Here is a 25,109-nt window from a genome sequence, read left to right as displayed (position 1 = left end):
ACTGGGCCTGCCGGGAGCATATGTGGCCACATTATTATAGGACAACTTGGGAGAATGATCTGCAAGACAGAACATTCAGTATCAGAAGTAAAAATAGTCAGACTGGCCTGCTACTGTGCCTTTCTATAGTCCTTATAAAATGTTGTGAGTAGATCAACGACTGATCCTAATTGAATGAAATATTCAAATCACAGGGCAATTGACATTTTCACTGGAGCCTAGAGTAGGATAGAATGGTGTACTCACTTGAAAGCAATAATGCAATTAATCATTGCATTATGGTGTTGTAGGCTAGTCTAGATTTTTTGAGCTGTGTGTCTCATGTCTTCACTGTTCTTTCATGCAATGGTGCACTTGGCCTCTCCGCTGCCTATCAGTTATTCCTATTTGTTCTTGTCGATTAATATAAAAAAATGATGCAGCTTTGAATGTTGTGTGGTATGACTGCTAGGTAGCCTATTGCAGATCTGGACAAACAATCCACCTACCACAATTGCCACTATGAATGGTGTAAAGAGGGCAGGATGGACTATTAGACTATATTGACCATTAGTGTAGTAAAAAAGTTAGCACATGGTAAAGCATAGTGCATAAGGGAAGTACCAAAACACCTTGATATAGGGGAGGCGCATGTAAGCAAATTCAAAAATGTGGCTAGGATGGGAGAAATTATATGGTAAACCCTGCAAAAGAGCGAATGTAAACAAGGGGAAAAAATGTAAAAATTAACACTAACCTCCCCTGTGCCCAATATTTTTTTTTTTAAATACATCCCCACCCCCCAGTAACTTGCAATCTGTCCCTTAGTTTTATGATTATAGAACATTTAATGAAAAAGAGAAACATTAAGAGGATCTGTAGTGCAAAACATTGAAGACGATTTTAATTTTTTTTATTGTTCACAGTTAAAACACAAGCAACTGCTTTAAATAACTTTGTTTTTTGCCTTTTTTCAAAATCTCCAACTCCAAAAGGAGTGCCAACTCAAGCTTTCCATTCAGTTCACGCTTGATTGTACCATCTCTTGGTTTGTTGTAGTTCCTACTACTATACTGTACTGTTGGCATTAAAGTGGATTGTTGAACATGCTTTAGATAGCAAGGCAGCTGAAGTTCAGTGGACAACAGGATTTATGACCATTTCAATGTCCACATCAAAGTAAAATTCTTCCACTTTTTACTGAATTTAAATTTTTAAAAAATAGGTAATTCTGACTGCCATAGGTCAGTAGGACCAATAAGAATCAATTGGCAGAGACTTCTGTTTTTGTTCTGTTCTCAGAAAACAGATGACACATGTAAACCTTTTATGCAGCATTCGAGAGACACCGAGACACAGGGTTGGGGAGTAACTGATTTAAAATGAACTGTAATCAGTTACGTTACCGGCGAAAATGCTGTAATCAGATTACAGATACTTTAAAAAACTAGATTATTACTTTGTGGATTACATTAAAAAGGATGTTGTGAAAAACATTAACATCTTTCTGTTTCTCAACGACATTCAATTCAGCATTGAAAAAAGGCGCAATTTAAAGTTTGTTCCTCTGGAGCAAATCTGACCACAAGTCAGAGACCACTATGACACATCAAATGCGTTCGATGGATACGTTTTGTATTCTTCTTATGCCTCTTATGGGGAAAGTAATCAGATTATGTTACTGAGTTTGGGTTATCCAAAAAATACATTACTGATTACAATTTTGAACAGGTGACTAGTAACGGATTACATTTAGAAAGGAACCTACCCAGATACATAATGTATCAACTAGAATAGAAACTCTTCAGGTGAACGTGTCATTCTGAAATGGTTGTATTTAGTATCTGATTAAAATGTTTGGCACGTTCAAAGTGTCTTTCTGTAAGTGAACTCGAACAGAATACACTGCTTTATACAGGGAGATGTATTGCAAATTATTTGTTGAAACGAACATAGCATGAGTGTGACCTAAATTCAAGATGTAGATATCGTGAGCAACATAAGTTGCAGAACCTTGCAGGTATTTTTAACTCTGTTAACAAAATGCTGTTGTCATATCAATATTCCAGTTTGATAATAAATGTTATTGAAAGTTTCAGTAACTTCATCAACACTAACAGGAATGTAAATTGAATATATCCCCAAAATCCTTCTCCTTACAGGTTGCAAAGCCCCTTGCAAGGCTAAGACTACTTGGGGAAGGGAGTGATCATGAAATAATAAATCGTTTAAAAAAACTCTACTTATAAAAAAGCATTTCTAAATGTTGCAAATTTTTCTTATTGCAACTTGACTTAAACAACATACACACAAACTCGGCACAAACACACTCAGTCTCTGTCTTCAACACATGGGTTGTTCTGCAAAGGCTGCCCTTTGATATTTTAAGTAGACATTCTTTTGCACCGATATTGAATTTCAAAAGCCTGTTATATTAAATGAAGTGCCCTTTATTATAGACCACATGGAGAATTCAATAAATCCCATTTTTTATATGAATAAAGGTTTTTCAGCATTATGACATGTCCCTCCGTGCACCTTGTGACTTCTAGGAAGATTTTAATCCACTAAATCCCAACATTTCTCAAATTTCACCATCATTGTAAAGCCCTAGTTATTTTGTTGCTTTGACAAAGTCATTTCTGAAGATCATTATTTATTTAATGTGATTGGTGATTCATTTACGTCTGTCCCGCATTTTAAGGTCAACCCTGTTATGTGAACTGAACTCTCATTTTAATATGAAACTATTCCTTTTTTCACTAGAAACATTGAACATTTCAATGTTTCAAATTCAAATTTCAACATTTCAAAGTCAATACAGTGTAAAAGCAGTTGAATTGGTTCTGTCATTTTCTGTTTTTTTGTGGTGGAAAATTGAGTGGGTCAAGCATAACACATCAACCCTGTCACCCTTAGATAGACAGGCTAGAAATGTTTCAACAAAAAGGAAAAATGTGAAGCTTGTATTCAATTACTACTCTGTTGCACACAACAAGCTTCCATTCCTCCTGTCACAAGGGGATTTATGGCTGATTTAAGATGAAATAGTCAATCCTGTTACTTTATTTGGCACTTAATAGGCACTTACAATAGTAATTATTTTATCTCTTTAATTTAACATGTGCTCTTTATGACAATGTTAAAATTAGGTGAAATCCAAAGTTTTTTTGGCATGGTTACACCGAATTGGTGGAACAAACCACATACTAAATGACATTTCTGTCAGGAATGCAGGCCTAATGAAATTTGCATGGAAAAGCAATCCTCTTGCATTGTATATAAACTATACTGTAGCAACAGTCAAAATCCCTGATTCCTCCCCAAGAATAGCAGAGGAGTTGGAATTACGAACAACAATCCCATGCTTGGTACATCTACTATCCAAGCCTTGAGGATCACCCCACCCCCCTCCTCACACAACCTCAGTACAGGTGCTCAAGAGGGACATTAGTCAACCAAAACCGGGCTTTCAGAAACATCCTTTCTGACACACCCTACAAGACTCTAATTTGTATTGATGTGGGTTTTTTATAACGTCAAGTAATGGATTTGGAAATAGGGTGTCTCTATATGAAATAGTTTGAAAAATCCCAAATGTATAAGTGAAATCAAAGCAGATAAAGATAATGTGGTATATTGTAACATTACGTTCTTATTTAAACCTTCCTTCTAATCTTTACATTTGATAAGGGAGTAAATCAAATCAGTGGTTCAAATCCTGTTGTCCACTTGAGGGAATGGGATAAATAACACTGAATTTAAAAAAGAGCTTTGTCTTGAACCTCTTACTGTTTGGAGCTCTTGCTCCAGCCAACCACTCATTCTACTCTCCTACTCTCCATCCTCTCTCAGTTCTTGTATTTTAACTGTGCTTGTGATGCGTTTCGTTGTAGTCCATGATCCTTAGTTGCTGTCTGGGTCGTGCTGAACTGGCCGCCACCACTCCCCCTCCCCTTGCTCCTCCCATCTTCCGTCTGGTACTCTCCTGCTTGGTAGCTCTCTGCTTGGTTTCAGGCAGGTGCTCCTTCGCAGGCACAGTGAGAGGGGCACCCAGTATAGAGGCAAGGGCAGGGGAAAAGGTAAGGTTAAGGACAGGGTTAGAGACAGGACACGTCAGAGAATTCCCCAGTGGGGGAAATGAGGGCTCCACACACAGCTCAGTCTTCAGGCCCTGTGAAAGGCCGGCCAGGCGGGGGGGTGGCGGCTCCTCGTCACACTGGCTCTCGCTCTTGTTCCGGAACAGCTCTCGCGCCCGCATGCCCAGGAAGCTCTTGGCGCTGGGGTAGGAGCCAACAGTGAGGGGTGTGGCGTCGGGAGGCAGTGGGGGGGCCAGGGGGGTATGGGTACAGGAAGGCTCCACAAGGAGAGGCTTGGGGACGTCCTGGGTGCCGTTGACCGAGTTGACAGGGGGCGTCTTAGGGGGGTTGTTCGCCTTAGGTTGCCCTGGAAATAAAGTGCTGCCGTTGCGTCGTGGGGACTGAGGTGGTCTGCCGTTATCTGACCACTCATTGATTCCTGATGTGACTGGTCCATCTGGCTCCATGATACTACCATTACCATAGAGACAGGGGAGGAAAACATGGAAGGGGATTACTTTCAATTATAAACTGGGTGGTTCAAGCCCTGAATACTGGTGTCATATCAGAACGTATACTGCTCTAATTACATTGGTAACCAGTTTATAATAGCAAAAAGGCACCTCAGGGGTTTGTGGTATATGACCAATATACCACGGCTAAGGGCTGTATCCAGGCACTTGAAGCGTGCATAACAACAGCCCTTAGTCGTGGTATATTGGCCACATACCACACCTCCTCGGGACTTATTGCTTAAATATACATTTAGCTTCTAATGGCACATACACCATTCTGCATGTGCATTCCATAAACCTCAACAGTTTGACTGCCATCTCACCTAGAGTCTATAGGAGGGCCAGGATCGGTACTGCTGCCCCCTGCGGAGGCTGTGGTCAGGGTGGCATGACCCTCCATCTCCAGTCTACTGTAGAGCTGCAGCAGCTCAATCTGCAGGAGCTGGGTCACTCTCCTCTGGGCCTGGTACCTGCTGTCAGACGCCTGCAGCTCGCCCCTACACAGAGACAGATGGACATGATCATATTACACACTTAAGAGACAAAAACAGAGCTAGCTGCTGTGCTAACACACAGTTGTGCATAAAAACCCACAAACCAACTGCGTTGATCCAAAGGTCGACACCTTAAAACAACACAATGAACCTAAATCCCCATTCTAAAGGAGCTTCTAAATAAGTCTAGAGGCCTTTTCCACCTCTAAACCCGGAATGCTCATACTTGGCCCGGCCCTTGACGTCCTCCAGAAACTTCTTCTGCTCCACGATGAGGTGTTCCTTCTTGGTGAGCTGGTTCTCCAGCTCACCCACCCTCTGTTGCGCTGCCTCCAGCTTCTGGCCCTGCTGCAGCAGGCTCTGCCTCAGCCTCTCCACCTCCTTCCCCCAGGACACCTGCACCATCTGGGCCTCCTACAGTGAGAAAGAGAGGGTGGTGGTGTGGGAACTGTTAAACTAGTCTGGCCAGGGTTTGGCCAGTGGCCTCCATGAGAGGTATCGTCTGGTACGCATAGAGTCATAGTACCCATAAAACCTAACGGTCAAACAGGGAAATAGTTCCAATTCTTTTCCACCATTAATTTTTCCATAGCGGATTTTATAAACACTTAAAATAAGGGCTGTATTTCGTGTAGGCTTACCCTGGCGTGGTGTTTTGATAACCGTGTAAATCTCTCTCAGACAAGGTGACTTATGTCAATATATTTGCCTGCATTTACACCGCTCCAAAATGTTTTAATGCTAATTAGCTGCTAATGTGGCCATCATACAGAACTACAAATGCCATGATGTCTGGATGAGACTGCCGAATCGTGGAAAAGGTAAGAATCTCTGGGTTAACTATCTAATGTTAGCTAAATGTAGTAATTAATAAATTGCAACATTTCTATAAAATGTACAATTCTGTGAACTGTCTTGGGTACGTTTTAAAATTACACAATACCTGTTTAGCAAAGGTGTCAGCTAAAGATGACATGCAGGAGCTTGTAGGGATTTGTAGTCTTGCATGATGTCTACTTTGATGCTAATGAGCATTTTCAAACCTAAGAGTAAATAGAGCCATATATATATATATATATATATATAAAAAAGTCACCTTGTCAGAGAGATTTATACAGTTATCAAAAATCCCCAATGGAAAAATTAAAGGTAGAAAAACTATTGGAACCATTTCCCTGTTTGACTGCTAGGTTTTATTACCACACATACTATGACACATCCACTGTGGGGCTTTATAGGTTGTTGTTCCTATCCAAATACATACGTCCCTGACAACTTTTACCACAATGCAATGGAACACAATATGGAAGACAGGTCATGGCGGGGACATCGATAGCAACTTTTTATTAATACAGCTTTTACCCATGCAGTAGTACTGATTCTGTTCCTCTTTTCCCCCTAAGTTCTGCCTATATGTTCTCAGTGGCCCTTGGTCCCTTACCATGGCATTGTCTGAGCCTGTGTGCTGCTGCCGCTGTACAGCCAGCTTGTGGGCCTCCCCCAGGAGCAGCAGCTGCTTGTTCAGGAAGCTCATCTGCTGCTGGGTGCGCTCACTGGTGCTCAGCTGAAGGACACATGAGACAACCAATCAGAATGGAGACAAACCCCACAAAGCCCTCGGTTTGGTTTATTTATGGACACACTATGTTCTTAGTCCTTTTATCTTCGCACATACAGCATCTGATTTACTACAAGTGGCAAGCAGATTATCCATGTTGATTGATTTTACAGCAGCAGAGCAAGTAGAACTAGATGAGGTGCCTCACCTTGGTAGTCATCTGGTTGAGAAGGTGCCCCGTGTGACACACCTTGTTGTTGGACCTCTGCAGATCTGCCTCCAGCTCATTCATCTTCTTCTGATACTCATTCAACTGACTCTGGAAAAGATCATCAGAGAGGGTACAATACAGTGTATGGAAGATTTGATATACATTATTCTATGCATGTGTGTGTGTGCGTGTGTAAATGTAGTCATGCATCTACCTGCAGCTCCTGGTTCTTGGTGTAGTAGTCGTCCCGGCCCTGTTGTAGTTGGCGGACCTGGCAGTGTAGTCTGGTGACCACGGTCTCTCGGTCGTCCCACAGCTGTCTGCAGCGCTGCTGCTCCACCTGCAGACTCTCCTTCAGAGACACGATGTCCACACTCTGGAGGTTCAACTGGTCCTTCTGCAGGCAGATACAGTGAGAGAGGATGACAGACCGCTCACCATTTGACGAAATCTACAACGGCATAGGATTTAATAAAACAGTTAATTTGTGAAACTTTTTTTCACCATATGCAAGAGGAAAACCTACTCTACTGAGTCACTAGACGCAACAAAGTCGGTGAGTGAAATGGATCAAGAGCAGGCTCCTGTTTTGTGATACTTATCAAAACATCTACTTTGTGATACTTTCAAAGATAACCGTCTTAGAAAGCCACGATTCCAACACCACTACCTCTCAACCAATTCACACTAGTTCTGAGAAGCTACAGGACAAATCCAGGAGGGGAGGATCTGCTGCATTTATTACCATGGCGTTGTTCTGTTCCTCCAGTGCGGTGGCGTTGATGACGCGTCGCAGTAGGCGTCGGTTGCGGACGGCGTGCTGCTCTCGCTTGTAGCGTTCGTACAGCAGCTGGCTGTGCAGCAGGAGCAGCTGGCTACGCAACGTGTGCAGCTCGTCCAGCGGAGCAGAGCCTGGGGGAGGGAGGACAGGCACACAGCAGATTAACAACAACCAGGAAAATGATGACCGTCATAAAATGATAATTATCAGGATAATAATGAAAATGTATTTGGTTCTTCTCATGCAATGTCAACAAGGAACTTTGAGCACATCGTTTGCGGGAGTTAACTGTTAACTCCACATTGTACAAGTTGTGGTTTATTTCACTGGGTAGATGTGAAGTTTATGATGGATTGATTGTATTTCTGACCCTCTCCTAATGCTATTCTGGGCTCAAACAGTAGTACTGTTCATTACGTAGATATAGCTTTGTTTCTATGGTTCATTAGCTCTAATTTCATCAGGCTCACATACACAGTACATAACACCTACATAAAGTAATATATTGAAAATTGATTATTCATAATCCTTTAGTTATGTATGAAAGTGGTATGACTAGTTCACTGTATGTAGTCACACTAACACAGAAAAAAGGGAACTGAGTAGGTGTATATAAAATAAAACTGGCAGATAAAATCTATGAGAACTTTACACCAAGGCCTCAGAGTCATGAGGGAACTTACATAAGTTAACCACAAGCTCTTTGTGGAGTTGGTTTCACACACACAATTAAAAATACATGACTTATATAAACGTATTCAATTCCAATGCTCTAACTTGGCAGGCGGAGAGGGAGGCTTGGCCCATACACAAGGCTGTTATACAGTGATCAGCAGCTGGAGATGGTTAAGACAGAGACTTTTGTTCCCATCTAGGGAAGATGTCACATAGCAGCTAGGATCATCTCAACTGCTTCTGTACCTTTTTAATACTATTCTACCTAGGGATGCATGATATAAAATCGGTGAATATATCGGAATCAGCCGATATTAGCTAAAAATGCCAACATCGGCATCAGCCCGATGTCTAGTTTAACGGCGATGTGCAAAACCGATGTCAAAGCTGACGTGCATACCTGTATAACGTAGGTACATGACGTAATGACGCCACTTAAAATTTTGCGCTACATGTGCCACACAGCATTCCTAACCTAGCCCACAATATCTGCTGTGTGGATCGAGCAGTCAACAAGTCGAGCAGTCATTTGAAAGAGTAAGAACATATCATTCAGACAACTCAAAAGGCAAAATCCATTAAAGCCAAGATAATGGAATTCATTGCCCTTGACAATCAACTGTTCTCTGTCACGGGTGATGTTGGCTTTCGCCGACTGGTTGAGCACCAGTACAAATGTTGCCCTACCGGAGTTACACAGTAATAGCGTCACTGCTATTAGCGTCACGACATACATACATACTATGGAACGGCGTTTGTGTCTTTGCGTGTCAAAAAAAGATTGGTCAATTAACACTATTTGACGCATTAAATAAGCTTTTAATTTGACACGTCAAATAACACAGTTCTATTATCGAATGTTGTGTGGGCTGAATTTGCACGTGCAAGCCAGGCGCCACCACTACTATAAGTAGCACTGTCAAAGCTGTACAAAAAGTCTACAAACACCGGCCACGAACGATGTGTTTACAATACCGTGTTGGTAATAAAGCATTATTTGTTTGACCGCAACTTCTGGGGTAGCTAGCTTTAGCTTGGTACTTAGCTAGCACCAATACAACCAGCCTGAAAACAATGACCAGTAGAAACTGCAGTCATTTTGATTATTATTAGCAATGATATAGGAAGCCTTGTGAGTAAGTATTAGCTAGGTTGTCACTTGTTGTTCGCCTATTGAAATTGAACTTCAGTTCATGAAAATAGCTAGCCAGCTACTTAACCCTGTTGCCCAAAGCAAACGTTATAAGCAGCCAGCTAGCTTCATCTGGCTAGGAAGGCTTGACTGGAACGGGTTATGTGTTGTGGCCTCCCCAGTCAGGCTATTGTGTGTATTGACATTCATAACGCACTGTACAGCTTTACCTAAGGATTTGGGATCAAATGGGGTATCAGTCTACTCAATACCCAAGATATTTTTTCCCAACATCCTCCGCCGAGTTAGACTCCAAAACATCCACACAGTATTGTTTTTCCTCAGGAATCGTGTTCAATACACATTGGTTGACAATAAATGTGGCTCAATTCACAATTGTTTCAGAGTCCCGCAATAAGACCTACGACGCTAATGTTCTCTGGGTGTCACGGAGTAGACTGATACCCAATGTCATTGATCTACAATCCATAGGTAAAGCTGTACAGTGAAATTAGAATTGCATTGGGGGAATACTTATGTATGATTTCAACAGATGTCAAATTAACAAATTATTGTATTTTTTTGATTTTATATAACATTCCAACCTCGTTTAGCATGATATATTCAATTATAGCACAATTCTACTATTTGTATTCATTTGCATCACTGTCACACTTTTATTTTGAAGGCTAACTGCAAAGTTCACTATTGTGGCTAGCGTCACAGATGGGTCCGCCCACCATTAATCAAATAAGAACTGTCTTATAAATTAGGGTTTATTTTAGATGACACCTAGCTATATAGTTAGCTAGCTAACTATAGCTACTGAAAGATGTATTTTTGCTGTTTTTGGGGAAGAACATTGTTTGCATCCATGAGCTAGCTAGCTTTTTTATTTATTTTTATGACCAGCACTGTAGATTCACGAGACAACTTTACCAGCACCATAGCATACGTATCGATGAATCGTTGTGAAATACGAGTGGTAGTGTAATCAATGTGTAATAACTACATCAAATTAATGAACGAGTTACATTATTATGTGATGTGCAGTCATATTCAGATCCTGATTGGTCAACAAGCTTATTTGACACGTCAAATAGTGTTATTGACACTCAAAGACCCAAACGGCGTACCATAGTAAGAGAAATCCTGGTTGAGAATGAAACGACTGAACAACGAAACAGCACAGCAAGTAAGTGAAAGAAATAGGTTTTGATTATGTTTGGGGACATACGTAAATGCCAACAAAATAACTTTTTGGTCAGTGGTGTGTGTGTGTGTGTGTGTGTGTGTGTGTGTGTGTGTGTGTGTGTGTGTGTGTGTAACCTTTAAATTGAACTTGGCAAGTCAGTTAAGAACAAATTCTTATTTACAATGACGGCCTAGCCCGGACGACGCTGGGCCTATTGTGCGCCGCCCTATGGAACTACCAATCATGACCCGATGTGATACAGCCTGGATTCGAATCAGAGACTGTAGTGACGCCTCTTACACTGAGATGCAGTGCCTTAGACCGCTGCGTCCATGTCTGTGTGTTAACTATTTAACTGTACTAGAATGCTTAAAATGCTGCTAAAATTTAAAGTATCGGTTTTGTTTTTTTTTGGTTAGGAAAATATTAGATATCAGTATCGGCCAAAAATGTCATATCGGTGCATCACTAATTCTACCTCCAAAGGCACTTATGAGTGGGAGAACACTGTCAAATAGCCTCAGTTTCTGCCTGATGTTGGAAAACGACATTATAGTCAGTGTAGGGTAAACACATCATGAGGCCTAAATGTCCTGAAAGTTTTATCAGTGTTCCACTGTTGCACTAGCTGAAAGTACAGTGCTGCTGCTGTACTCTGGTGGTGGTTGTTTACCTCCAAAATGCGTCCAGTCAGCTGACTTGCTTGGCAAAGGTAATCTGTAAGAGAGAGAGAGGGAGAGTCATGACTATTTAAAAAACTGGGTCAGTTCAACAGAGTCAGCATTGGGTCAGTACATCAGACTCAGACACCCCCATAGAAAAATCTGAATGGTAGATCCCAGTCTTCTGGACCCATCTGGGCTTGGAGACACCTTTCTGTGTACTGGGCCTCTGTCCCAGTCAATTATATCCCTCAAGCAGGGCATGGCCTGCTATTGAGCTTTGGGGAAGATACTAAAGAGGTCGGGGCGGTGGGGGATGAAATGAGCAGAGCCAGATTGTTTTGTGCAGAGCTCCAACTCTGCTGACACTGGTCCCTTCTGTTGTTGTATTATTGGCTTAGGAGCGAGGACAGTGTGTGTGTGTGGGGTGGGGGGGGGGGGGGGTCAGACAATGCCTGTAGTTGTTCAACTGAGTTTTACCCGTGGGCCAGGGCAATGGACTGGAAAGGACCCAGCCCAGTTCTACACAGTGAGCTCAAATCACATACTCTGGCTTTCCTTTGCCTTCAACACTTACAGCACACTGAAAGCCATGTTCTTGGACTAGGTACTAAGACAACCCATAATCAGATGGTTTTGATGGAGACTGATAAGCATAAAGTTGGTCAGACAGTTGTGATCTCACACAGATATTAAAAGCTGGACCCCTCACCTGTTGAGCACCTTGTCGTGGGCGTCGCTTCCCTGCTGAACGAGACGATCCAGCACCTCCAGGGGGGAAGCCGACACCCTCCCCTGGCCCTCCTCCTCCCTGTCCTCCAGCCCCTCCTGCCGCTGGCACAGCCTCTCGAGAGCAGCCCGGCCCAGGGCCTCTGATGTCCTCCTCCCCACGAAGAGGGATGCGGCCCGGGGCAGAGCCAGGTCAAACAGGGCCTCATAGGGCAGGGAGGGGTTCTTGATGGAGGGGCTGGGGGAGAACAGGCCACCGAACTTGGCCATCTCGTACTCCGGGGCAGAGGGGCTCTGGTGGAGTGGGTGTTCGATGGGGCTGAAGGGACACATGGGTTGGAAAGACCAGGACTGCTCTAGGGCCGAGCCCCTACTATTGTCCCCACCACCATTAGCGCCCTGGGCATTCTCCAGTGCCTTGTCTGGGGTGGACACCGCATGGTGGGGGTCCCAGAGCAGCATGAGGCCACCCAGTGGGGGGTTGGGCAGGGCCTTCTCCTGGGTACCCGTCAGGGTCTCAGTGGTGCGGTAGAACGGGGAGTCAAAGCCCCTCAGGGCAGCCAAGTCTCGCTTGTCCTCCGTGATCTCCAGGAGCTCCTCTGTGATGGCAGCTGGTGTGTTTTTGGAGAGGTAAAACAGGGGACATGAGGACGCTTGCAGTGAAACAGGCTTTTGAGTCATTGGTGCATTAAGACATTTGCTGTGAAATGTATATGGTTCCCTCTCATTCAACTGACATTTTATGTCAGCCTCATTTAGACCAGCACACTCCTATTCTCAGACAGTGTACTCACCCTCTTCCCTCTCCTTCTCTGTCCTCAGCTGAAGCTCCTGCTCCTTCATAAAGACTGAAAGTTCTGTCAGCGTCATGGAAATGGTCCCACCACCACTTGTATCTAGTAAACAGAAGACAGACAATAAACATACAGTTTTACATAAAACAATCTTCCACCAGAGAACATGGATCGACAAAGCTTAAGAACCAACGACTTGGTAAAAAGCATACAAATGTAATATCCAACTCCACATTTTTGATGATGACTGACCTCTGTTGTTGATGACCTCTCCACCTTTCTCAGGATCTCTAATTGGTTCTTGCCTCACCAGGCTGGGTTTGGATGCTTCTACAGGGCAGCCATGCTGAAAGTGAACAGTTTTTATTGTAATTTGTATTAAACCTTTATTTAAGCAGGAAGTCCCAAGTTCTCTTCTTACTACACTACAAAGGCCAATAATGCCCATCGTGGGCATGGATGTCATACTGTACCTTCCGTGGTGGACTAGCGGTGTTGGATGTCAGGGGGATGGTGGGGAACTCATCAGAGAGGGTGGGGGGCGGGGAGGTGGTGGCAGGAGTACTTGAGGCAGGCGTTCCTTTCCCTCCTGCTTACAGAAGACAGCAATTAGGAACAAATACCAACGGAAATGTCATGTAGGATTAATCACATGGCAAAACCTCACCAACACATGTAGGGATCAGTTTCTAAAGCATGATCGTTATATCATATGAATCAATATTGTTTATCAAATCCATATTAAAACACAAGATATTGTAATATGCCTTTTTACACTACACCGGTTTGAAACCGTTTTCATAGAGAAACTGGTTCCACGACACATATGCTACATATACACAGGCAGTCCAATTCTGACTTTTATGCCCAATTATTGGCAAAAGAGCTGATCTGAATTGTCAAAAGACCAATTTGTTAAAAAAAGATTACACAGACAGCCCACAGTTAAACACCGACATTTTTACAGTGTAAAGATCTGGTTTCCAATCCGACTTTCCCAAGCCACATCTGGACGTAGTTTGGGAGACACACTTCTACACTACATAACCCCCTCTGACAATGGTTTTCCAACACCATTCTATTTCTATGGTGCAGACACACATGAAGCTATGTAAGGAGTGCAAAAAGATCTGTTTAATATCTGATGTTGAAGAAAGACAAATAGTGCTTCACATATTTTAAAGGTTTCTAAAGCATGTTGGTTATATCATACAAGTCCATATTGTTTATGAAATCTATACTGAACAAAAACGCAACATGTTGGTCCCATGTTTCATGAGGTGCAATTAAAGATCCCAGAAATGTTCCATATGCACAAAAAGCTTAATTCTCTCAAATGTTGTGCACAAATTTGGTTACATCCTTGTTAGTGAGGATTTCTCCTTTGCCAAGGTAATCCATCGACCTGAAAGGTGTGGCCTATCAAGAAGCTGATTAAACAGTATGCTCATTACACAGGTGCACCTTGTGCTGGGGGCAATAAAAAGGCTACTCTAAAATGTGACGTTTTGTCACAAGACAATGCCACAGATGTCCAATTGGCATGCTGACTGTAGGAATGTCCACCAGAGCTGTTGCCAGAGAATTGAAGGTTCATTTCTCTACCATAAGCTGCCTCCAACGTCATTTTAGAGCGGCCCCACAACCGCAGACCACATGTAACCACGCCAGCTCAGGACCTCCACAACCAGCTTCTTCACCTGTGGGATCGTCAGACCAGTCACTCGGACAGCAGATGAAACTGAGTATTTGTGTCTGTAATAAAGCCCTTTTGTGGGGAAAAACTCATTTTTATTGGTTGGGCCTGGCTTCCCAGTGGGTGGGCCTATTCCCTCCCAAGCCCACCCATTGCTGTGCCCCTGCTCAGTCATAAATCCATTAGATTAGGGCCTAATTTATTTATTTCAATTGACTGATTTCCTTATACGAACTGTAACTCTGTAAAATAGTTGAAATTATTGCATGTTGCGTTTATATTTTTGTTCAGTATGTTGTATAGATTAATTATCTCTTTTCACCTGATGTGCTGTGGACGCGGTGGCCTGAGAGGTAAGAGGCACTATGGGAGAGCTCTGAGTTGGGTGACATGCCCCTGGAGGAAGGGGGTGTGGCCATTCCACACAGGGAGGAGGGGCTCCACAGTTCTTTTCCCCCACAGGTGGAGTTGAATTCACAGCTAGAGTTCTGAAAGGAAGACATTCACAATGTTACCAGTTAAAGTTCCAATGCAGCCATTTTTATCCCGATATCAAATCTTGTCTGGGTAACAATTAGGCATCTTACTGGGATTGCTTTCAATTAAAATGGTCAAAAATAAAAAGCATAGTTCCAATAGCTTCTTAGCAAAGAGCATTTTCTCATGTAAGAATGTTACTAGGACTGTCGAAGTGGTCTGAGTGAAAACTGAAAACTAGCTGTTATTGGCATAGAGGTTTGGAACTCTCTTTCTATTGGTCTATTAACTAATTTACCACCTGGTGATGCCACCAGGCAGGCCAAAACTCCATCCCACCAAAACAGGCTGACATTTCAGGTGGTCTTTTCAAACAGGTCTTACACTAAAATGGCATTATCAAAATGTTCACAATTTCATTCCAACCTCATATTGTGGAAATACATATAAAAACGCAAGAAAATCATGTTGACTACACAGGGCTTTAAGAATTAATTTCAAATTGTTGATAATGATGTGGTATACTATTAATAGTAAGTGGAAATAAGGCTGCAATATTTTTTACAGGATTTCAGGTTTCTACAGACAAATCCTCAGCCAGACAGACAGACAGACAGACTGAGTGCTGAACAACACCAGGACCCCCTGCGTGGGCCACTCACAAATAGAGGGACAGACAGCGTCGCCAAGGCAACCAGCACATGTGACAGACCATATTGGGATGGCAGGACGGGGGCGTAAGGGCATGTTTTCTGTTTTCTAAGGCCTGACACCACCGCCCGCCAGTCTTGCCCACTGATGACTCAAAGCCTCTCCTCCCTCATCTCTCCTTGCTAAAGCACTCCCTCCCTTCTCTCCAAAAACAAGGGGGCGATTCATAGGCTCGGAAGGGAGAGGGGGGGGCCAGTGGGTTCAGGGATAAGCGATTGACTAAGAACATCTGACACAGCCAATATATCAAGTGTAAACACCCTCTGCAAAACAACAAGAAATGCATAGAGAAGAAGCAGCAGCAGCAATCAGCAGCTGCTCACTCTGGCTGACACTGGCCTCCAACCAACACTTTCTATCTAGGAACTAATCTGGACACATTTGCTATGGGTCAGTGCAGTGAAAATTTGTGCAACAGAAATGCTGCGTGTGTGTGTGTTACCTGACGTCTGGAGGTCTGGGGGCTGCGATAGGAGGACTGGGTCCCTGACAGAGGGGGCAGGGACAGGGGTGGTGGTTGGGGCTGGCGTGGGGTAGAGAAGGGGGTCAAAGAGGAGCTTCCTGTGGGGAGAAGAGGACTCACTCTTACATTGATGTGTTAAATAAATCTCCATTCATTCTCCACTTATCAACAAGACCATAATCACCTCATGACAAATCATTACAAACCAACTATGCCGTCCGGCAGCCAAACAACGCTAGAAACACATTTTTTCAGATGATTGATAGTTAGAATTCACACGACTGAGGTAAAAAACTGGAAACAAATTATGAACATGAACAATACTCCAAACACCAAAACACCAAACAAACTTATGTCATTCCTGTCCATCAAAGGGAGGTGAGAGGTGTGGGGGGGCGGGTGATCTCACCGTAGCTGCTGTGGAAGTCTGTGTAGGGCCTAGAGGCTGAGTCTTGTGGACAAAGCTGCATCTGGGGGTAGAGGTTCTCGGGCATGGTCGCATAGCCCTCCTCACACGACGCTTCCTTGGGGTCCAGAGACACTTTGGCGCATTCTATGACGATGTCATGGATCTCAAATCTTTTCCATCTGCAGAGGGACAGAATGGTCAATCCAATTAAGAAAACAATGTAATAATATTTTCTCATTTGTGAATACAGCAGATAAGCTCTTGATTTGGTTGACATTTTTTTTTTATAGAAACAAGAGAGTGAAGCTTGAGAGCTGTGATTGACTGACCTGGTGGGATCAAGCTCATGGTCCTTAGTTCCAGTCACTAGTTCCGGGTGTATACGGACGTGTTCCAGCATTGGCTGCAAAATAAAATGGGAAAGAACAAAAAATAATTACAGAACCATTTAGATACACATTCGTATTATATTTCTATGGGTAGAATCTCTTCCTGAAGACAAATCAACATAATAAATTGAAGATTGATCAAATGAAACAGCTGTGATCTCTCACCTTCACCACTTCCTCAAAGGTGTCCACGTTCTCCTTCATGCTGTAGTGGGAGCGCAGGTAGGACACAAAGTTGCAGGGGTACATGCCGTAGAGGCGGTGGAAGAGCGAGTAGACGCTGGCGTGCAAGTGGATGAGGTACACCTCGGAGATGTGGCCTGGTGCAGGCAAGAAGAACAGAAGGAGAGTACATGATGTCAGGTCAGGGGCAGCAATGTGAACAAAACAGTCCATCTAAAACCACACCTGACTCTACCATTTCCAATATTCTAATAAAGAGAAAAATTCTCTATGAAATAATTAATTTGCATAATACAAAAATCAGCCGGTTTAAGCTAGAGGTGGGTTTTTTGGCATTGGATGGGTCTCAAACCACTACATCTGCCAATGTAACATTTCCGCATCTGCGGTGAAAGGTGTCAGAGATAGAGCGGTGTATGTCAGACTATGAGACATCCCGATAATCGGTCTTCTCACAAAATCGTCGGTAGCCTCCGAACAGTTTGGCCTACAAACTATTATGACCCCTTTATGGAAATATGACAAGACTTGTCTGAAGGTCCCCCGGAACCAGTTGAAAACATTTATGGAAGTACAGTATATATGGTGACTGTTTAGTGAAAAAGAATAGGGGGTTAAATACAAAAAAAAAATACTGATTTGTCTTATATCGCTCAGATATAGGATAGACAGTTCAGAACAAACTTCCTTTAGATTTTTGGGGGGGAGACTATCTGTTGTTCCATATAGTGAATCTGTTATTCAATGAGTTTGTATGGTCCAATAGCAGTAAGGCCAAAAACTATTTTTCAAATAACTTAAAAATCAAATAGAAAAATTATCCTTGGTATGACGTTCTTAAAATAATTCCATATAGCTCAGTAGTATCCCTGGCTTAGACTTAATAAAACAGCTCCTCAGTCATTTTTTGATTACCTGGGTTCTTCAGGTTCCAGGAAGCCAGGCGTCCAAAGATGTCAAAGAACTCATACAGGTGTTGTTTGCCAGCCTGGGGGATCATGGGTAGCAAAGTGATCAACACCAGGACTCCAGTTATGAGGACCACAACGTCTGAATCCGTCTGGACACCAAGGAAAGAGAAACATTTAACATAAGGATACAAATTAAAGAGGTCCAAGACACTTGATATAATACGCCTGTGCTTCCATGTATTCCTAGAACAAAAAACAGACCTCTGTGGCAATCTTTCCCTCCTACCTACAATAAAACATTTTCAGTATTTTTCATTTTTTTTAATACCTTGAGGCATTTGAGCAGCGAGAGCAGCAGCGGGTAGCGGGCGATCTTGTGGATCCAGGATGGCTGCTTGCGGACCACGTGGCCAAGCAGAGTGAGGGTGGGCAGCCGGCAGGCCTGTTTGGTCATACACTCATTCATCTTGTCCAGTAGGTGCTGTGGTGGGCAAATTAGGGCTTTAAGACACTCATTCTATTCATTGTTACTTAATGTTTTATGATTTGTTTTGATCAATTATGGAGAGTTAAAGTTATTTAATTAACAACGGATGAAAAATGGGAGTACATTACTTTCTTCAGATAAAGGGGATGGGGGTGTAAGGCAGGTCTCACCTTATCATGTGGCTCTCTGACTGACGAGAGGATATGCATGGCCTGGGCCGAGTTAGTCTCCAAGAAGTAGTCCACCAGTCCATTCAGCAGCATTGACCCTCGCTCTGCACAGAGGGGAGAATGAACATAGTACCAACATCCACATTAAGGCCCACAATATGGCTGCAAAAAAGCATTTGCCATAGCCCTCTATTACAGAGTACAGGAAAAAAGGATGACTGACCAAGTCCAAAAACACCGTATTAAAAAGCAGAGTTCTCACCAGTGCTGAGGTGCTCATTGATAAGGCCTTTGATCTCCTCCAGTTGGCGGATGTCAGAGGACTCCAGGAGAGGGAGGAGGTCCCCAACGTTGGGCTGCTCTCTGGCCATGTTGACAGCGGAGGGTGAGGTGGTGGCAGACAGTCTCCGTCAAGGCCTGGAGGGCAGGGGGTGTCCCAGTCGTCTCTCTCACAGCGTCCTGCCTGGAGGGCTCACTGGGCCTCCGGCCAATACAGTCCCCAGGCACCACTACAGGACAGGGCAAGCAACAGGACAGTAAAGGGTCAAACCTGACTCAGCACAAGTCAGAGAACTTCAGTGATACTTTTGGTCATGTAGTGCATGTGGACAGCTGCTAGTCGAACATCTCATTCCAAAATCATGGGCATTAATATGGAGTTGGTCCCCCCTTTGCTGCTAAAACAGCCTCCACTCTTCTGGGAAGGCTTTCCAATAGATGTGGGAACATTGCTGCGGGGACTTGCTTCTATTCAGCCACAAGCACATTAGCGAGATCGGGCACTGATGTTGAGAGATTAGGCCTGGCTCGCAGTTGACGTTCCAATTCATCCCAAAGGTGTTTGATGGGGTTAAGGTCAAGGCTCTGTGCAGGCAAGTAATTTCTTTCACACCGATCTCGACAAACCATTTGTATGAACCTCGCTTTGTGCACAACTGAGCTCTTCAGTTAGACATTGGCAGTACAATGGCCTAACAATGGAGATTGCATGGCTGTGTGCTCAATGTTATACACCTGTCAGCAACAGGTATGGCTGAAATAGCCAAATCCACTCATTTGAAGGGGTGTCCACATCCTCTTGGCCATGTAGTGTATCTAGGCTATTAGATAAAACATTCTAGAAAAGCATCAATTGCAGCCCAATACCACATGATTATGACCCTCACATATCCTAATCTAAAAAGTCATACAGTGTACTGACAAAATGTAGGACATGAGCAATGTTCTAAATGGCATTTAGACTAGCTACATACATATTGGTATTATTAGGCTTGTTACCCTTTGCACTTAGGAACTGCATTGTATAAATAAGGAAACCGGTAGGTACCAATGGAAGTTTTGATAACGCCATGTGAAATCTACCACACTAGTTCTAAAGCAGTGAAACAGTGACAAATTCGAAGAAATTTGCTCTGACCACATTTGGCCCACTGAAACAGACAAAACCATAATATTAATAATCTCTATGATATCTGCACCCACCATCTACCACAGCGGTTTGTCATAACATTCTGTGAGTGTTTTCACAGAACTTCTCCTCCCAGTGACTCAACCTTTCAAAGGAAAAGAGGCCATAAATAATCGTAATAGACAGGTCATTATCACCAGGGTGTCCAACAGCCCTGCTTATGCTTTATAAGGAGTAATGAATCAGCCATAGAGGTCTTAACACCGCTCTCCCCTCAACATCTAGCCTAGCCTACACAGTCTAATGAAGGCAAGCCACAACACAACTAACAGGAGCAGAAATAAACTAGAAATCAGTAGTGCATACTATGTTCATTGAAGCTTTATTCTCAAATCGGGTCACACCCCTGGTCTCAATATTTTGGACAAAACGGCAAGCATTACTATTAACTCGTATTCCCACTCCAGTGACATGAGCAGCAGCAGCTGCGGGACACTCAGGAAGAGCCTTGATGCAGCCCCATGAACTTCCATATAAACACCGGAAATTACATTTGGCTGTGTACAAGCTGTTAGGGTAGGTAGCACAAACATAACCACATGTAACATGTGGATTGGAATTAGCATACACATCAAAAGTCCCAATGCAAAGTTACATCTCACTTTTCTATTTTTCAAGTTACTACATAAAACTGATCTTTATTCCGAAGAACGCCTAAGTCATGTGTCGGAAAATGTCAAAAGCCTATTCCCTATAATATAAACTCAAATAGAAATAACTTCAAATATGTAACTTCACTCATGACTACTGGTTTCAATAAATTAATTTATTGTTACAACTTGCAAAGTCACTAACCAACTAGCCTACTAGCGATATGTTAGCAGTGCATGAGTCAGACAGTCGCTATCAACCCCTAGCTTACAGCTACATTAAAGTAAAACAACGTTTTGGAAATGCATAACTCCATCTTACCAGTTATCAAAGAGTGTTAGCAATATGCAGTTATCTTAGCCAGCATCTTAGCCTAGCCAACCACCACAGTTATGGTCAGCAATCTAGAGCCCAACTACTGGAGACCAGCTAGAACACAACCAAAACATAACCGCAGATTAAAAGCAAAGAGAGAACAGAGACTTACAGATTGATGGCTGGGGCCTATCCCATGGCAAAACGTTTAAAGGAGCACAGGTTGAGTTAGCTACCACTGCAGGGAGGTGGGCGCCACACCGGGCTGAAGGAGTATGGGAAAACCAAAATAGATAGATTCCAGATGTCCGTGCTAAACCAAGGTGGAAAAAGTCAAAACAAAAAGGAGAACAGAACAGGTACTACACAATTATAGCAAGCAGGTATGATTTTCTCCGTTGTGAGCCCACGGCAAAAAGCCATCATAGCCTGCCGTTCTAACGGGTCCCCACTAGATAACACAACCATAAGGTCCGTGAAGAGCATGCTGCATGGCCGCACGTGCCCCATCTGCTCCTTGTTTACGTCACACTTCCTCGTGATTGGTGGATTGTAACTCACCACAAACACTTGGTCTGAAATGCAATTACATGCTAGCACGGCTAGTGGCTAACATTAGCCAGCTTGAGCTAGCTACCGAGCTAGCGTCTGAACTCTGTAGCACTGAGTACTTCACTATCACAGTGGGGAAATTTTGTTGCAGTATCATGTATAAATTTAAAGTGCCGTTTAAATAGAGTAAAAAAATAAATAATTGACAATACAAAATAGCTACTGGCACTGCAGGATTTGAGTCCCTGGCGGCGTAGTGTGTTACTGATGGTAGGCTTTGTTACTTTGGTCCCAGCTCTCTGCAGGTCATTCACTAGGTCCCCCCGTGTGGTTCTGGGATTTTTGCTCACCGTTCTTGTGATCATTTTGACCCCACGGGGTGAGATCTTGCGTGGAGCCCCAGATCGAGGGAGATTATCAGTGGTCTTGTATGTCTTCCATTTCCTAATTTCTTCAAACCAAGCTGCTTACCTATTGCAGATTCAGTCTTCCCAGCCTGGTGCAGGTCTACAATTTTGTTTCTGGTGTCCTTTGACAGCTCTTTGGTCTTGGCCATAGTGGAGTTTGGAGTGTGACTGTTTGAGGTTGTGGACAGGTGTCTTTTATACTGATAACAAGTTCAAACAGGTGCCATTAATACAGGTAACGAGTGGAGGACAGAGGAGCCTCTTAAAGAAGAAGTTACAGGTCTGTGAGAGCCAGAAATCTTGCTTGTTTGTAGGTGACCAAATACTTATTTTCCACCATAATTTGCAAATAAATGTATTAAAAATCCTACAATGTGATTTTCTGGATTTTTTCCCCTCATTTTGTCTGTCATAGTTGAAGTGTACCTATGATGAAAATTACAGGCCTCTCTCATCTTTTTAAGTGGGAGACCTTGCACAATTGGTGGCTGACTACAATTATACAATGGGGCAAAAAAGTATTTAAAGGTCCCTCAGGTCAGGCAGTGAATTTCAAGCAGATTCAACCACAAAGACCAGAGAGGTTTTCTAATGCCTCACAAAGAAGGGCACCTATTGGTAGATGGGTAAAATAAAAACAGAAATTGAGTATCCCTTTGAGGTATATCCCTAATTACACTTTGGATGGTGTACAAATACACTTAGTCACTACAACGATACAGGCGTCCTTCATAACTCAGTTGCTAGAGAGGAAGTAAACAGCTTAAGGATTTCTCAATGACGTCAATTGTGACTTTAAAACAGTTACAGAGTTTAATAATGGCTGTGATAGTAACAACATCCGTCACGCTGATCCTCAAACGGGGGCCCCGCAGGGGTGCTGGCTCAGTCCCCTCCTGTACTCCCTGTACACTCATGACTGAATAGCCAGGCACGACTCCAACACCATCATTCAATTTGCCGATGACAACACTGATCACCAACAGAGACTTGGCCGTGTGGTGCCAGGACAACAACCCCTCCATCAACGTGATCAAGACAAAGGAGATGATTGTGGACTACAGGAAAAGGAGGGCCGAGCACGCCCCATTCTCATCGACGGGGCTGTAGTGGAGCAGGTTGAGAGCTTCAAGTTCCTTGGTGTCCACATCACCAACAAACTAACATGGTCCAAGCACACCAAGACAGTCGTGAAGAGGGCACGACAAAACCTATTCCCCCTCAGGAGACTGAAAAGATTTGGCATGTGTCCTCAGATCCTCAAAAGGTTCTACAGTTGCACCATCAAGAGCATCCTGACTGGTTGCATCACTGCCTGGTATGGCAACTGCTCGGCCTCCGACCGCAAGGCACTACAGAGGGTAGTGCGTACGGCCCAGTACATCACTGGGGCCAAGCTTCCTGCCATCCAGCACCTCAAAACCAGGCAGTTTCAGAGGAAGGCCAGAAAAAATGTCAAAAAGACTCCAGCCACCCTAGTCATAGACTGTTCTCTCCATCTACCGCATGGCAAACGGTACCGGAGCACCAAGTATAGGTCCAAGGGGCATCTAATCTAATCAAATGGCTACCCAGACTATTTGCATTGCCCCATCCCCCCTCGACTAACCAGTGCCCCCGCACATTGACACCGTACCGGTACCCCCTGTATATAGCCTCGCTATTGTTGTTTTACTGCTGCTCTTTAATTATTTGCTACTGTTATTGTTTTACTTAACAGTTATTTCTTTGTAAAACTGCCTTGTTGGTTAACCTGTTATGGCTGCAAGGGGCAGTATTGAGTAGCCAGTTAAATCGTGCCCATTTCAAACGGCCTCGTACTCAATTCTTGCTCGTACAATATGCATATTATTATTACTATTGGATAGAAAACACTCTAGTTTCTAAAACCGTTTGAATTATTTCTCTGAGTGAAACAGAAGTCATTCTGCAGCACACTTCCTGACCAGGAAGTGGAATGTCAGAAATCGATGCTCTGTTCAACTTCCTGCCTATACATGGGCATGATACGTAAGAGTCTACATACACTTCATACACCTTCCCCTGGTTGTCAAGAGGCGGTGAGAGAAAAAATTTCGTGTTTATCTTGGTCTGAGGTGGAATTAAAGCTCTTTGTTTGACGTGACCGTCCACTTCCTGTTTCTGGAGCGCGCGAAAGAGGACATGGATTTGCCTTCTGTTTTGCTCTCGTTATGGACCACTAACATCTCCGTCTTAGATTTTATTTGATACATGTGACCATATCATCGTAAAGTATGTTTTTTCAATATAGTTTAATCAGATTATTTAAATTTTTTCGGGAGTTTTGCCGTGTTCCGTTCTCTGACTTTGTTGACGTTGGAGAGATCCGTAGCACTTGGCAAGTGCCCATGCTAAATTAAGAGGGAAATTTGCCGTTCCAGATCCAAACAACGACTGTTCTGGACAAAGGACACCTTGTCCAACATTCTGACGGAAGATCACCAAAAGTAAGAAACATTTTATGATGCTATTTCTAATATCTGTCGTGCATGTGAACTGGTCGTCGGCGCCCAAGTGTTTCTGGCAATTGTGGCTATGCTAATATAACGCTACATTTTGTTTTCGCTGTAAAACATTTAATAAATCGGAAATATTGTCTGGAATCACAAGATGCCTGTCTTTCAATTGCTGTACACTATGTATTTTTCAGAAATGTTTTATGATGAGTAAATAGGTATTTGACGTTGGTGTCTGTAAATATTATGGCTGCTTTCGGTGCAATTTCTGATTGTAGCTGAACTATGATTTATACCTGAAATTTATACCAGAAATATGAACATTTTTCAAACAAAACATATGCTATACAATAAATATGTTATCAGACTGTCATCTGATGAAGTTGTTTCTTGGTTAGTGGCTATTTATATCTTTATTTGGTCGAATTTGTGATAGCTACTGATGGAGTAAAGAACTGATGGAGTAAGAAAAGTGGTGTCTTTTGCTAACGTGGTTAGCTAATAGATTTACATATTTTGTCTTCCCTGTAAAACATTTTAAAAATCGGACATGTTGGCTTGATTCACAAGATGTGTACCTTTCATATGCTGTATTGGAC

General features: G+C 43.1%; 1 protein-coding gene across 1 annotated transcript in view; it reads right to left on the bottom strand.

The window, feature by feature from the left end:
- Window positions 1-856: 856 nt before the first annotated feature.
- LOC120025722 (hamartin-like) overlaps window positions 857-25,109 on the bottom strand; it is a 28,253-nt gene continuing 4,000 nt past the window's right edge. The window contains exons 2-22 of the mRNA XM_038970307.1: window positions 18,963-19,209; window positions 18,701-18,804; window positions 18,372-18,524; window positions 18,048-18,192; window positions 17,115-17,269; window positions 16,890-16,963; window positions 16,561-16,739; window positions 16,131-16,249; window positions 14,823-14,988; window positions 13,278-13,393; window positions 13,057-13,150; window positions 12,805-12,906; window positions 11,994-12,621; window positions 11,293-11,336; window positions 7,582-7,748; window positions 7,051-7,233; window positions 6,834-6,944; window positions 6,509-6,631; window positions 5,294-5,481; window positions 4,897-5,070; window positions 857-4,529 (exon numbers count right to left, since the gene is read on the bottom strand). Coding sequence (XP_038826235.1) covers window positions 3,845-4,529; window positions 4,897-5,070; window positions 5,294-5,481; window positions 6,509-6,631; window positions 6,834-6,944; window positions 7,051-7,233; window positions 7,582-7,748; window positions 11,293-11,336; window positions 11,994-12,621; window positions 12,805-12,906; window positions 13,057-13,150; window positions 13,278-13,393; window positions 14,823-14,988; window positions 16,131-16,249; window positions 16,561-16,739; window positions 16,890-16,963; window positions 17,115-17,269; window positions 18,048-18,192; window positions 18,372-18,524; window positions 18,701-18,804; window positions 18,963-19,071 — 3,819 coding nt within the window. The 5' untranslated portion in view covers window positions 19,072-19,209 and the 3' untranslated portion in view covers window positions 857-3,844. The remainder of the gene's footprint in view (window positions 4,530-4,896; window positions 5,071-5,293; window positions 5,482-6,508; window positions 6,632-6,833; window positions 6,945-7,050; window positions 7,234-7,581; window positions 7,749-11,292; window positions 11,337-11,993; window positions 12,622-12,804; window positions 12,907-13,056; window positions 13,151-13,277; window positions 13,394-14,822; window positions 14,989-16,130; window positions 16,250-16,560; window positions 16,740-16,889; window positions 16,964-17,114; window positions 17,270-18,047; window positions 18,193-18,371; window positions 18,525-18,700; window positions 18,805-18,962; window positions 19,210-25,109) is intronic.

This window comes from Salvelinus namaycush, chromosome 31 (genome assembly GCF_016432855.1).
Source record: "Salvelinus namaycush isolate Seneca chromosome 31, SaNama_1.0, whole genome shotgun sequence".
NCBI classification, from domain to species: domain Eukaryota; kingdom Metazoa; phylum Chordata; class Actinopteri; order Salmoniformes; family Salmonidae; genus Salvelinus; species Salvelinus namaycush.
This window is presented reverse-complemented; position numbering and strand designations above follow the sequence as displayed.